This window comes from Carassius gibelio, chromosome B10 (assembly GCF_023724105.1).
Source record: "Carassius gibelio isolate Cgi1373 ecotype wild population from Czech Republic chromosome B10, carGib1.2-hapl.c, whole genome shotgun sequence".
In the NCBI taxonomy this organism is placed as follows: domain Eukaryota; kingdom Metazoa; phylum Chordata; class Actinopteri; order Cypriniformes; family Cyprinidae; genus Carassius; species Carassius gibelio.
The window spans coordinates 24,763,498-24,777,339 of NC_068405.1; the positions used below are offsets into that span (position 1 = coordinate 24,763,498).

General features: G+C 37.0%; 1 protein-coding gene across 5 annotated transcripts in view; it reads right to left on the reverse strand.

The window, feature by feature from the left end:
* Positions 1-2,579: 2,579 nt before the first annotated feature.
* The window catches only part of LOC127966420 (PDZ and LIM domain protein 5-like), a 73,925-nt gene continuing 62,662 nt past the window's right edge, over positions 2,580-13,842 (reverse strand). For all 5 annotated transcript variants that reach the window (XM_052567366.1, XM_052567367.1, XM_052567368.1 and 2 more), the window contains 5 exons: positions 8,365-8,551; positions 6,445-6,625; positions 4,422-4,542; positions 4,073-4,188; positions 2,580-3,222 (listed from right to left, as the gene is read on the reverse strand). In XM_052567366.1, the coding sequence (XP_052423326.1) occupies positions 3,133-3,222; positions 4,073-4,188; positions 4,422-4,542; positions 6,445-6,625; positions 8,365-8,551 (695 nt within the window). In that variant the 3' untranslated portion in view covers positions 2,580-3,132. The remainder of the gene's footprint in view (positions 3,223-4,072; positions 4,189-4,421; positions 4,543-6,444; positions 6,626-8,364; positions 8,552-13,842) is intronic.

Genomic DNA, 13,842 nt, shown 5'->3' on the forward strand with positions numbered 1-13,842 from the left:
GATCAGTAATCTCAACACATTTTAGCCTACCAATCAGTAGAATAAATAAAAAAACATGATTTTTAGGGATGAAATCTGTAAAAACATGTATATTATGTATACTATTTCTAAGAAAAGTATGTCTGTTAAAATTCTCAGTCATCCAGGTCATAGTTATCCAAGAAGGGTTTGCTCAGGGGTGACAACCCCACAGAGGTTAAATACCTGGCACTCCCCTTGAGTCATTTAGAAATGAAGAAACCCCTTGGATGAGAGGCAATTTCTTCAAATATGGACGTACCAAGTCCAGTTGCCCTTGATTTTACCCTTCTTGGGTATACAAGATGGGTAAGACACACAATAGCGTACTTGCGTCAACACTCTTACCCTGGAATGGTTACAGGGTTGATGGTAACAGGGTTGACGAAAAAGGTTATTGGCGGCCATTACTAGCCATGAGGTATAGGTAATGACACCACATTACGTGCCTTAATGAGAGGCTTAAATGTTATCATATATGTACATTTTTAAATATGTCTAAATAACTTTTTAACGTATGCTTTTCCGGTAACAGGGGTGACACAATGAGCGTGTTCCTGTCTTTCAGACATTACATAAAGCTTTTATGATGCAGAAGCCACTTTAGTTTTTCTGAATATATTATTCAGGTGTTTTGTTATTTATTTCAGAAATCCTTGTGATATACAATATTCAGTTTGTGCTGGTCTGACTTAAACAAAATAGTGTTTAAAAATTACTTTCTAAAAATTTAAATCAGTTCGAAAGTTCGGAGCGGGATCGCGAATCATTTTGATTCAGTTCGGGAGTTCGTAACGGGTTCGCGAATCATGTGAGTCAGTTCGGAGTTCAAAGCGGGTTCGCGAATCATTTGAGTCAGTTCGGGAGTTCGTAGCGGGATCGCGAATCATTTGAATCAGTTCAGGAGTTCGTAGCGGGATCGCGAATCATTTGAATCAGTTCGGGAGTTCGTAGCGGGATCGCGAATCATTTGAGTCAGTTCGGGAGTTTGTAGAGGGATCGCAAATCATTTGAATCAATTCGGGAGTTCGGAGCGTTCGGAGCGGGTTCGCGAATCATTTGAGTCAGTTCAAAGGTTTGGATCGGGATCGCGAATCATTTGAATCAGTTCGGGAGTTCGTAGTGGGTTCGCGAATCATTTGCGTCAGTTTGTCCAGTGTTGGGCAGTAACGCTATTAGTAAGGTTTGAAAGTAACTACTGAAGCGCATTACTTTTTAAATAATTAACTCTGTTACCGTTACCATATGGTGCATTGTCCGTTACTTTTTAAAAAATGTAATTCATTTTGACTGAAGTGCAGCCTAACCTGTTTGCAGCAGCGACGCATTGTAGGATTGGTGGATGCCAACCACTGTAAACACAAAGACGCACTGTGGGCGTGTCTCCGTTTATTCAAATATGTGCTGCAGTCATGGCGAGTCAAGGCGAGAGCAACAAGAGTTTCTCAAAGTGGAAATATACTCATTCAGTGGCGTAACGAGCCAACACCGGGCCCTTAACACCCACTGCTCCGGGTGTGTGCTCACAGTGTGTGTGTGTGTGTGTGTGTTCACTGCTCTGTGTGTGTGCATTTCGGATGGGTTAAATGCAGAGCACAAATTCTGAGTGGGTCACCATACTTGGCTGAATGTCACTTCACTTTCACTTTCACTTAAGCAGGATTATCAAGGCGGGCTCCCTACTACAACACGTCATGATGCTACGCGCACCAAAAAAAAAAAAAAAAAAACTGCTGGTGTCGGCGCACCATAATAACACATTGTTACTGTTACTGTCACTGCTATATACACATAGGCATAGGTCCAAATACATAAAAAAGATGCTCACTTACATTATAGCTGCATTTTCCGGGCTTTCCTCTGTGCGAAGTTATTGATCATATCCTAAAGGTCCCGAATGCGCGCACGTGCATTCTCAATTGACAGTATTGCAAGTCCAGAGAGACGACTCTGTCCACAACATTTTCACCTTTTACATCGATGTTGCTTGATCCACTGGTGCTAGCATTAACCACGGAGCTGCTACTACCAACAGTCACTTCATACTCACTTCACTCTCTTGCTCCATCTCGATCTCGATCTCTCCCCGTGTCATCTTTTTAAAGAAGTTTCCAAGTTTTGGTAATTTATTAATTGATCAAATTCATCTTTTCGTTTGCGCTTTTGAAAGCCACTTTTGTGTTTATAATTTGACGACTTCTGTTTTCATTTTCATTATAGTTAAAAGTTTCAGTAATTGTTTTTATTTTGTGGCATATTATTTATATGTAAATATAGATTTGATAAACTAAATAGATAAATAATTTGATAAAGTTATTTTAGTACTTAAGTTTGAAGTTTTTGGCATATTCAGATTTTAGAGTTATTCTCTTGTGAAATATACAAAAATGTGAAATAATAAAGAATATTTTTCTATACGGTACATTTAGTTTTAATTTTAGTTCGTTTAGCATTTTTGTATTCTTTTCTATCTATTCTATTTTACAGTTTTAGTTTAGTTGATGATAACAATGTGATCCATGTTGCATAAAAAAGAAATCGTTTTAATCACACTATGAGACTTTGAGAAGAACAGTGTTTTATTTTTCATCCCATCTCAGAATAAAGAAGTGAATTACAGGCAACTAAAACAAAGAGAATAAAGATGCACACGAGCTAATGATTAGAAAACCATCTGGAAGTCTTTAATCCTAAACTTAAAACATGTTTTTATATTAATACAAATAAAGTCAGAGATGATCGGATCTCCCACAAACCTGACGCAGATAAAAGAGCACAGAAATAACATTAAATATCACTGTAAAATATCAAATCTACCTGCATGAAGAGAGCTGGATGTTCTGCAGGAGAGAGACGGCCGTCCAAACACAAAATATATTAGCACAGAGACACGGCTCTTTAAATACATGTGGATAATAGACTATAAACTTCTGGAATGATAACAATAAGAAACGAAAAATCTCTTGCATGTCAAGATCTCAATAAAACACTGCATCGCATGATATACTCGCTCAAAAACAGACAACGCTCTGAACATGAAGCCAAAGCCTTCTTCAGGAGAGCGGTTCCTGATCTCACTGGAATAAATCTGACCACAAGTGTTTCTCCGTGAGATCAGAACTGGACGCTGTGAGCGTGTTTCTTGCACAAGGGCTTGTCTTTCTTGGAGAAGAAGGTCTGACCCTCCAGACTCGTGCTGCACACCTACAGGACCAGAGAGAGACACCACAACACATCATCAGAAGCAGAGAGTAAACCTTAAAATGAAACTAAATCGAAATCATATTTCTTATTTTCATTAGTTTCCCAAACAAATGTCATGTTTATGTAAGAACCAGGGAAACTCTGGATATATTCCTGTAAAGTTATGGGAATAAAAAAAATAAAAAAAAAAGTTGATAAATAAATAAATGAAAATAAAGTAAATCAATTAAATGAGTAAATCAAGTAAATAAACAAATAATGTATAAGAATTAAATAATCAAATAATGTAAATAACTGATTAAATAACTATATAAATAAATAAAAAGTACATAAATAAATAATAAAAAAGTAAAAAATAACTAAAAATAATAATATATATAGTTTGTAAAAAAAAAAGGATAATGATAAAAAAAAAAGTTAATAAATAATTAATAAATAATATATAACAATTGAATAAATGGAAAAGGTAAATAAATACAATAATTAAATTAAAAAAGAATTATATATTATTTAATTAATAGACAATTAGGTTACACTATTTTAAGGAATCCTTGTTACAGTGAAATTATGCATTTAAGTACTGAGTAACGTTACATGTAATTACTATATCGTTTGGGTTTTGCTTATAGGGTTACTTGCATGTAATTTTGCATAATTAAATGTTATTATAACATGTAAAGTGTAACAAAGATACCTTAATATAAAGTGTTACAGTACCTATAATGAGTTTTTTAAAGTAGCCTCCTTATATAATTTAATAGGAATGCACAAAATAAATGTGATGTATTGGTGATATCAGCAGGATTGTAAAGTGTATTCAGAGGATCGAGCGTCTCGTATCGTATCGTACCGTGCAGACGAAGCAGGTGTCGTGCCAGGTGAAGCCCAGCGCCTCCACGAACTTATCGCCCGCTTCGATGGGGAAGTCACAGCCGTGACAGCTGGTGCCGAACAGGGTGTAGTAATCTGAGCAGACCAATCAGAGAAAGAATCAACTCACAAACGAATCACTTCAGCGTCTCGGAGGTTTCTTCAGATGTGACAGAACAAGTGTAGAGGAGTGTAGTGAAGTGAACGTACATTTCTCAAAATATTAATTCACATTAATGCCATAATATATACAAATTAGATTTTAGAACTAGAGTATACACTGCATATATGTATGTCCATAGGCAGCAGGCCGAGGTGTGGTCTCTCACCGGTCTCACAGTACGGCCGGCCGTCCTCCAGGTGGAAGGTGTTGTTGCTGATTGGCTGCTGGCAGCTGGTGCACAGGAAGCAGTTCACATGCCAGGTTTGCTTCAGGGCATTGATGACTTCCTGTTAGCGGACGAGAAGCAAAGAAGCCTGAACTCTTCACTCAGCATCACATCCTACAGCAGAGATTACAGCTTCATATTTCAATATTATACACAACGCAAGGCATGTATAAAGAGAAAAAGAGTTCGATTATATCTCAAATAAATTATATTATATATAGTTTCCATTTATTTAGTTTTTTTTTAACATCAAATATTTAAATATTAACTATATATTATACTATATATTAAATTATGATAATATTGAATTAAATATTGTACAAATTCTAATAAATAAAATGTATTAATTTAATCTTCATTTAGAATTTTTTATATTAAATATATTATAAAATTCTGATTATAATATTATAAAAATTCAAACAAATAAATTGCATGTATTTATTATAGTATTTATATGTAAAAATATTTATACAAGGTTGTTCACACTGGTATTTTAGGACTACAGTCAAATGTAATAATAATAATAATAGTTATTAAAAGTTAAAATACTGTTATTTTTATCTTAAAGTTAGTGACATCAGTTTACTTCAATTGTGCAGCCACATTTATTTCAATAAATTTTGCATTTAATTACATTTTAGATTTGGCATCAACTCTCAAACCCGTTCAGAAATCCCAGTGCATTTAAAACATGGATGGAAACTCATCTGGAGACGATCACTGATTGAGTAACATACTGATCAGGGCTGTGTTTCCCAAAAGCATCGTGAGCTTCAGTAGAAGTAGATCTGCTGTAATGCTGTTCACACTCCTGTTAATGAAATGTGATCTTCAGGACGATGAGAGGTGTTTTCTCTCAGCTCATTATCTGAGTGCAGACGTCTCCTGTGTTCATGTGAAGCGCTAACTGTCACACATCTGAGCAGATAAACCAGATCTTATGATCCTGATTAAAGCCCGTCCCACAGCCCAGCGCTCTCAGAGAGAATAAAGCTTGCAGGGAACAATCATGGAGGTCAGTAGTTAAGAGCATCGTTCACGATGAACAACATACAATTATATCATGACGCTGGAGCACAGAACCAGTTATAAGGGTCCATTTTTCAGATGGAGGTTTATATAACATCTCAAAACTGCTTTCTATTGATGTCTGGTTTGTTATGATCGAACAATATTTGAAAATCTGGAATCTGAGGGAGCAAGACAATTTTATTATTGAGGAAAATCATCTTTTAAGTTGTTCAAATTAAGTTTTTAGCAATGCAATATGCTAATCAGAAATTAAGTTTTGATATATTTACGGTAGGAGACTTATGCACACACACACACACATTTAAATTCCATCTCACTTTTAATATTATTTTACATTGTTCAGCTTTGCTATGTTTAATGTGCTATATAAATAAAATGTACTTACTATATACTTTATTTTTATATAATATTTAAAATATCATATATCCAACATTTCAGTAATCTACATGGTACTCAAAAAGTGGCACTTACACGCATCTAATTAATAGAATGTTGGAAATACATGTAATAATTATATGTAATATATAGAAACATTTTTTTGTTTTGTTTTCTGTTATTTTTTAAATAGTTGAATATTTAAATAAAATCAAAATCAACACACACACACACACACACACACTCAAACACACTCAAACACACACACACTCTTACACACACACACACACACACTCACACACACACACACACACACACACACACACACACACACACACACACTCAAACACACACACACGCACACACACTCAAACACACACACACACACACACACACACACACTCACACACACACACACACACTCACTCACACACGCACACACACACACACACACACCATGTCATTTACAGATGCTGCAGTACGATGGACACTGAACTCTTAAACATCCGGTTCAGAGTAAAAGCAGTAGTAGACTCGGTGCACTTCACAAACTCACCCCCAGAATCTTCTGCTGGCACTTGAAGCAGGTCGGGGCCAGAAACTGCTCGTAGCAGCGCTCGCAGTACACAGAGCCACGCTCCTCCACGAAGCCCACGTCTGCCAGAGAACTGCAGCAGTGAGAGCAGATGAACTCCTCCTTATGCCACGATTTACCCATCGCCACCAGGAACGGACCCCTGCCACACACACACACACACACACAGACCCATCTCTGTGTTACAGTCCTCTGAAACCATCAAACACACCCAAATACAGGATAACTGTATAACTATACACTGCTTCTGCTCTTATTGTTCTTAGGCACATTTCTCATGTTAATTCATGAGTACAGAAGATGTTCAGTGTTACTCGATCTGAAACAAATGTAGCACTAGCGTTCAGACTGATACTTGTATTCAGCAAGGATTCAATAAAGACTTTAATAATGATACAAAAGAGTTCGATTTCAAATAAACGCTGTTCTTATCAACTTCAGTTTCGACAAAAAAAGGAAGCTATTAACTAATATATTAATATTTCAACACGTATTCATTTAAAAACTAACCTAATTTTAATAACTTCAAAAAAACAATGATATAGAGATTTAACAAAAAACAAAAGCTGCTAAAATGACAAACACAACAAAATAAAAAAAATGTTTTTAGTATTGAAATATGATTAAAGTGTAATATTTTGAGTCATTTTTTACGATTTTAATTAAGTTTTTGCTACCGTGTTTTTGTCATTTTTAGTCGTGTTTGTTTATAGTTTTTATTTTATTAATATTTCAGTTTTAGTATTAGTTGCTTAATGAAACATTAAATTAACTGAAAATGTAAAATAAAATTAAACTAGGATTTTATATTTTATATAAAATGTTAACATTTAACTTATTTCAAGTAACAAAAAAATTGTTTTATACATAAAGAAAAATTCTATAAAAATGTGTAAAATATGAATAAAACTATAAGTTGATGACACTAAAATAACAGATTTATCCTCATAAAGCAGACACAGGTAAAGCTGTGAGTGTCATGTGACAGTGTGAAAACAGCCGTCTGATGGGATCTGATGTGGAGGAATCTGTCGAGGTAACGCGAGGACAGCAGCGGGATGCGGCTGACCAATCAGATGATTAGACAACACACTGATGAAGCTTGGATGGGAGTCTGGCAGTCTGTGCAGTAACAGATCCTGAAACATCATGAGCTCAAGCCCAATCCATCAGACGCTCCTTTACCTCACATGTGTTCCCCACACTAATGTATCCTTTCACTCTGTTACTTTACCACGAAGGTCTCGTGTAGGTGTTCAATGATACAACATCTGCAACAAATGTAACACCATTGGCACTAATGTCTGGTTTTGTGCTCCAGGGTCAGATAAAAGATTTTTGTGTGTGTGTCTTTTTGCTAAATCATCTGGTTTACGCGTTTCTCTTTTTTTTTGTTTTTTGACCTCAGAGGGTTAAAACAGTTAGTTGTAGCTGGTTTCACCCGGTCTTTAGTTGTTTTTAAATTGATGTATCTGTTTGTTTGTTTGTTTCTTGCTAACTCAACTGGTTATATCTGGGTTCTAGCGGTTTATCTATCTGACTTTTAAAACCACTAAATTAAAACTATTTCAAACTGAGAACCTTCAAAACTTAAAACAAAAACTAAAGGTGCTTAAAAGAACCATTCAGTCCAAGGTTCTTTAAAGAACCATCTCTTTCTGATCTTTTTATAATCCCAAGAATCTTCTTCCACCACAAAGAGAGTTTAGTGAAACAGAAAGGTTCTTCAGGTTCTTTATGAAATCATTTAGACAAACAGGTTCTTCTTCATGGCATCATGAAGCACATATTTCTAAGAGTGAACTTTAAGTGCGTCTACAATCTTTATCTTCTAGTATTAAAAGCTGACCCCGTCTGAATCTCTGGTGTGAGATGTCTGACCTGATGACCATGCTGCAGTGTGCACACATGGGTGTGCGTGTTCCCGCCGGGATGTGTTCGGCTCTCTGCACCAGCGAGTCCTGGTCACTGGGATGAACCTGAGGAGCGGGTCGATCCGGGCCCTTGCTGCTGACCCGTCCCATCGAGGGCCCCGTCTGCGGCGCAGGTGCACCTGCTTTGGGAAACCCTAATCAAAGAGAAAGAGAAAGAGATCTCTCGCTGAAGCTCACCCTGAACAGCGCCTGTGTTACAGAAGAGCGTGCGCAGACATGTAGCGTGACCCAGGGTGATACCAACTCCATCTCTTCTGAAGGGACGGGACATCCACACCGCGCCGCCACAAACAATGGATCGGTTTACTCAGAGCGGGAAAAAAACATCATTCCCAGAAGCGGAGGAGACACCTGGCAAAATAATCCTGGACAAGCCTTGCCTTCTCTGGCCAGCTCAAGAGAGACAGCAGGGGTCAGAGGTCACACAGCGAACGCATCACAGGTTACTGAGCTGGTAAGAAGTGTGTGTGTGTGTGTGTATGTGAGACTTCATCACACCATTAAAAATCTGCATTTGATAATGAAGTTTTTGATAATAAATCAGACTGACTGTCAAAAAATGTGTGCATCTTTTCTTTTTCTTTTTTTAAATCAACATCAGGATTTACAAATTAAAACCATAAAAATGTTTAGATGGTAAGAAATGTAGTAAATTAATAACATAAAAAAAGAAGAAAAAAAAAACTCTTTTGAAGTTAAAAATCAATTTTAAAAATCAACATCATGAATTAAAAATTCATTAAGTGCATTTTAATTGTAATTATATTAACATTAATGTGTTAATTTATTATAGTAATATTACACTTTTCTTAAAATAATTTTTAATAATAATACCTTTTTTTTGGAAGTGACAAAACAAAAAGAAAAAGTGAGAAATCTTTATTCATTCATTCATTCAACATCATAATTTTATGAACTAACAAAAATGAAACTTTTAGGTAAAATGTACCCAAAAATTAATCTGAAAAATGTACCTAAAATTAATTAATTAAATAAAAATTTGGGATATAGCACTTCACTCATTTTCTTTATAAAGCTGCAAATTCACTGTGTGGTCATTTACGGAAACAAATTAATTAATCAGATAATATTGTAATATTTGGATAAACTTATTTTGTTCACATAGTCAGGAAAAACCTGGAAATTACTGGGAATTTACTTTTTTTTTTTCAGATCAAAACAACAACAACAAAGAAATCTAAAGGAAATAAATTACATTGAAATAAAACAAAATAAACGTTTTTTATTGATAATTATTAATAAATACAATTTAAATTATTTGTACAAAATATTATATATATATATATATATATATATATATATATTTTTTTTTTTTTTTTTTTGGCACAATGCACTCTGTTATGTTCCAAGTAGCCTGTATGTGAACTAATTTAATGTGTATACCTTAAAAAATGCTTAGTGCAATAAATACTTCGAAATCTCACGCAGTATCTGTCTTTTCCTTTCTTCACTAAGACACATTAGGAAAAGCATTTACGTTATCCTAAAAATATACAGAATCTGATATAATCAAATTGTGAATCATGAATGTAAATGTAATTTGTGAATCAGATCGAATCGTTCTGAATCTGCAAAAATTCAGGTTTCGAACAGAACTGACTCAATGTCTTCACAAAGACTCAAACCCTCACTTAACTTCACAAACCACACCAAAGATTCATCTGAAAACCATGAATATCATTTAATTACATTTTAAAATGCAATACTATAACAAAAGATTAAAACATGAATTATTTATACTTTTTAAAATAATTTAAGTGTTATATTAATGTAATAAAAAGCACACATATATACTATTTAAACAAAAACTTTTATTTTGGATGCGATTAATCGCGATTAATTGATTGAAAGTACTAATCTGAAGAACAGACCGCAGGTTTCTCAGACAAATGAAGGCCATATGCTGCAAGAGACGTTTCTTTCTGCTCTCTGTGATCTAATCCAACCGTCTGGAATCAATCAGGGCCATGAGCTTTAATTTAAGAGATGCTCTGCTGATGAACTCCTCTCCTCTGACCCATAGCTCCTGGTGAATGGATCGAGCAGACCAGGAATCTGAGCCATATCCACTACACAGAGACACCTGTGTTCAGACGCCTGTCAGCACGAGAGGGCATGATGGGTAAACACCAGCTTCACACCCACAATACAGCGCCTCAGAGCCCACAGAGTCAACATTCAGACTCCCGCAAACCAACAACATGCTGAGAGGCCTACTCTAATCGTGACAGCATTCCTGCTTTCTGAAAAAGAAACATAGCATTTACTCAAAGCTTTAAAAACAAACTAAACCTCCAGAAGCATCAGTCTGCCATCTACAGGAGGCTTGAGGTCTCTTCTTCAGATTAGTACTTTCAAACAATTAATCGCAATTAATCGCATCCAAAATCAAAGTTTTTGTTTGCATAGTATAGCTGTGTGTTTTTTATTATGCATGCATGTGTGTGTATTTCTATATGCAAGATAAATATACACAGTACACACACAAAAACGTATGTTCTGGATGTGATTAATCGTGATTAATCGTTTGACAGCACTACTTTAGATACTGCACAGCTCTCAGAACTTGCTATTCGTGACTTCGATTTTAATGTTTTAACCAGTGTTGAGTACTCGAGACTCGGACTCGGTCTCGGACTCGGTCTCGAGACCGTATTTTAATGGTCTCGGTCTTGTCATGGACTCGTGTGCATTTTGACTCGGTATTGACTCGGACTCGAACATATTAGGAATCGGACTTATGCCCGATTCCACTCGAGTCCCAATCCAAATATTTCGTGATTATTACTGTATGTTAATGTTTATTTAAATTGATGTATGATTGACACATCCAATGACTGGTGATTTTCTTTTCACGTGAGACGTTAGGCCAGCAACACACTGGATGCGTGGCGCAAGCGCCTCAGCTGCGTGGCGTGTCTGTTTTTAATTCGGCTCCCATGTTAACAGGTTAGATCTTGCAGACTGTCTGCGTGAGACGCGCGTCCCAGGCGCGACTCGAGCCGCGCGGAAAACGCGCGCATGATAGAAATAGAACCGACGCCTATTTTTCACGCGACGCGTGCATGTGGGAAGCGTTTCCAGGCAAAATATACTAGGAAAATATGTTTATATGTCATTTTGTACACAAATACATATTAATTCATGACATTTTGATATTTGAAAGTCTATAGGTTGACATAAATTCAGATATAAATGTAATTTTAAAAATAAATTAATAATGATCGATTTTCAAATATTGCACCTGTCAAACATACTCTATGCCGTCAATACTGTTGACGGTGTCTTATCAGTAGGTGTGTAAAAAAATAAAAAAATAAATTTGATATTGTAATAAAAAAAATAAAGAGCCTGGTTTTTTGGCGGCCTCCCTCTATGTCACCTACAGCCGCTGCAGCGCGCCAAGCGCCGCGTGCAGGCACGCTTCTGGTGTGTAAAGACACAGAAAACGCGAAGCAGCCACCACCTTTCTGGCACGCAGTAGAGACGCTACGCAGCCAGTGTGTCACCGGCCTTAAGTTACCCTCCTGCCTCCGTAACTAAAAAAAAACTTCGACTAGTGTGTATTTTACCCTGCATTAAAACGCACCATCCAGGGAAATTAGCATTAGATTATCCGTTGCTGTTACAGAAAGTGATGAAATGGTAACTGTTGTCAGTCCCCGCTTCCTCTGCGCCAGTAGAGAGAGTTTTTAGTTGGGGTGGATTGATCATGAGACCACATCGTGCTTGGTTGGGTAGCTGGATGGTCTCCTCACTTATTTTTTTTGAAAAGTAATTATGCCCATCTGTAATCTTCACAACATCTAAAGTGCACATAATCCAAAACATTGTAAGGATATTAGCAGTCATTAGTTAAGCTTCAAGGTTAAAAGTTATGTAAAAGCTGTTACAGTTGAACATTTACAGGTATAGTGGTACAGTAATGTTACTTGTACTAGAAGTGTTATGTAGAATTACAATATAGAGTCGTACAGTAATATTATGTGTACTAGAAAGGTTATATGGATGTGTATAGTGGTACAACGATGTTATGTGAAAATGAGCACTTAATATTGAAAAGTAACACTTCATAATACTAATAAAATTACCTTTACACCACATACTATGTGGCCATTTTAACCTTTATTGTTTCCACCAAACATTTGACATACTCTTGAAGATTTCTTTAGGTCTTGTCTCAGACCCAATCTCTCTGGTCTCGGTCTTGACTCGGACTCGACCCTTTCTGAACTCGGTCTTGACTCGGACTCGACCCTCTCTGGACTCGATCTGGACTCGGACTCGAATGAGCTGGTCTCGACTACAACACTGGTTTTAACTTTTAAAGCTTTGACTGACATGTGTGCAAGTAAATGATGCTGGAATGTTTCTTTTTTTGGGTGAACAAACACAGCCACATCAAGTCTGCCCTCCCCCCCTCCCTGGACCCCTTCCAGTTTGCATATCGGTCCAACCGGTCGACCGATGATGTCATCGCCACTGCCGTCCACTCAGCACTCACACATCTGGACAAAAAGGACTCTTATGTCAGAATACTGTTCATAGACTTCAGTTCAGCGTTCAACACAATCATCCCTCAACAGCTCATTTACAAGCTGAGTCAGCTGGGGCTCAACACTTCGCTGTGCAACTGGCTGTTGGACTTTCTGACTGAAGACCTCAGGAAGTACGGGTCGGCAGCAACACATCCAGCACCATCACACTGAACAATGGGGCCCCCCAAGGATGTGTGCTGAGCCCCCTCCTCTTCACTCTGCTGACCCATGACTGCACACCGTCACACAGCTCCAACCTCTTTATTAAGTTTGCGGATGACACGACTGTGACGGGTCTCATTGGCAACAAAGATGAGACAAACTACATGGGTGAGGTGAGCCGCCATCAGAGAGGAGACTGCGAAGTCCCCAGGCCCGGACCAGCAGACTGAAGGACAGCTTCATCCACCAGGCTGTCAGGAAGCTGAACTCACTCCTGAACTCCCCCCCCTTCCCCTCTTCTGTCCCAGGCACCACTGAACTATGAACCCCCCCACCCACCACTAACATATGATGGCATGCACCAGTCACTTTGTGCAGCACTGGTCTGCTCACTACCTCATTCTCCATGGAACTGACGTCATTCCACCTGTCACTTTAATCAGACTTAATAAGCTTTTGTTTTTGCACTAAAATCTTTTATCTGCACTGTTGTTCACTTCATTGATTTGCACTCTATCTGCCATGTGCCTTGCGCTGCTTTATTTTTAATTTTATTATATGTCTTTTTTTATATTCCCTTATAGTTGTATCTACATTTTATATTTGATCAAGATTTTTAGGCTTTAATGTTAATGTTATCTGTATGCAGCGGGGTCTGAGAGTAACACAATTTCGATTCTCTGTGGAATTGTGGAAAATTGACA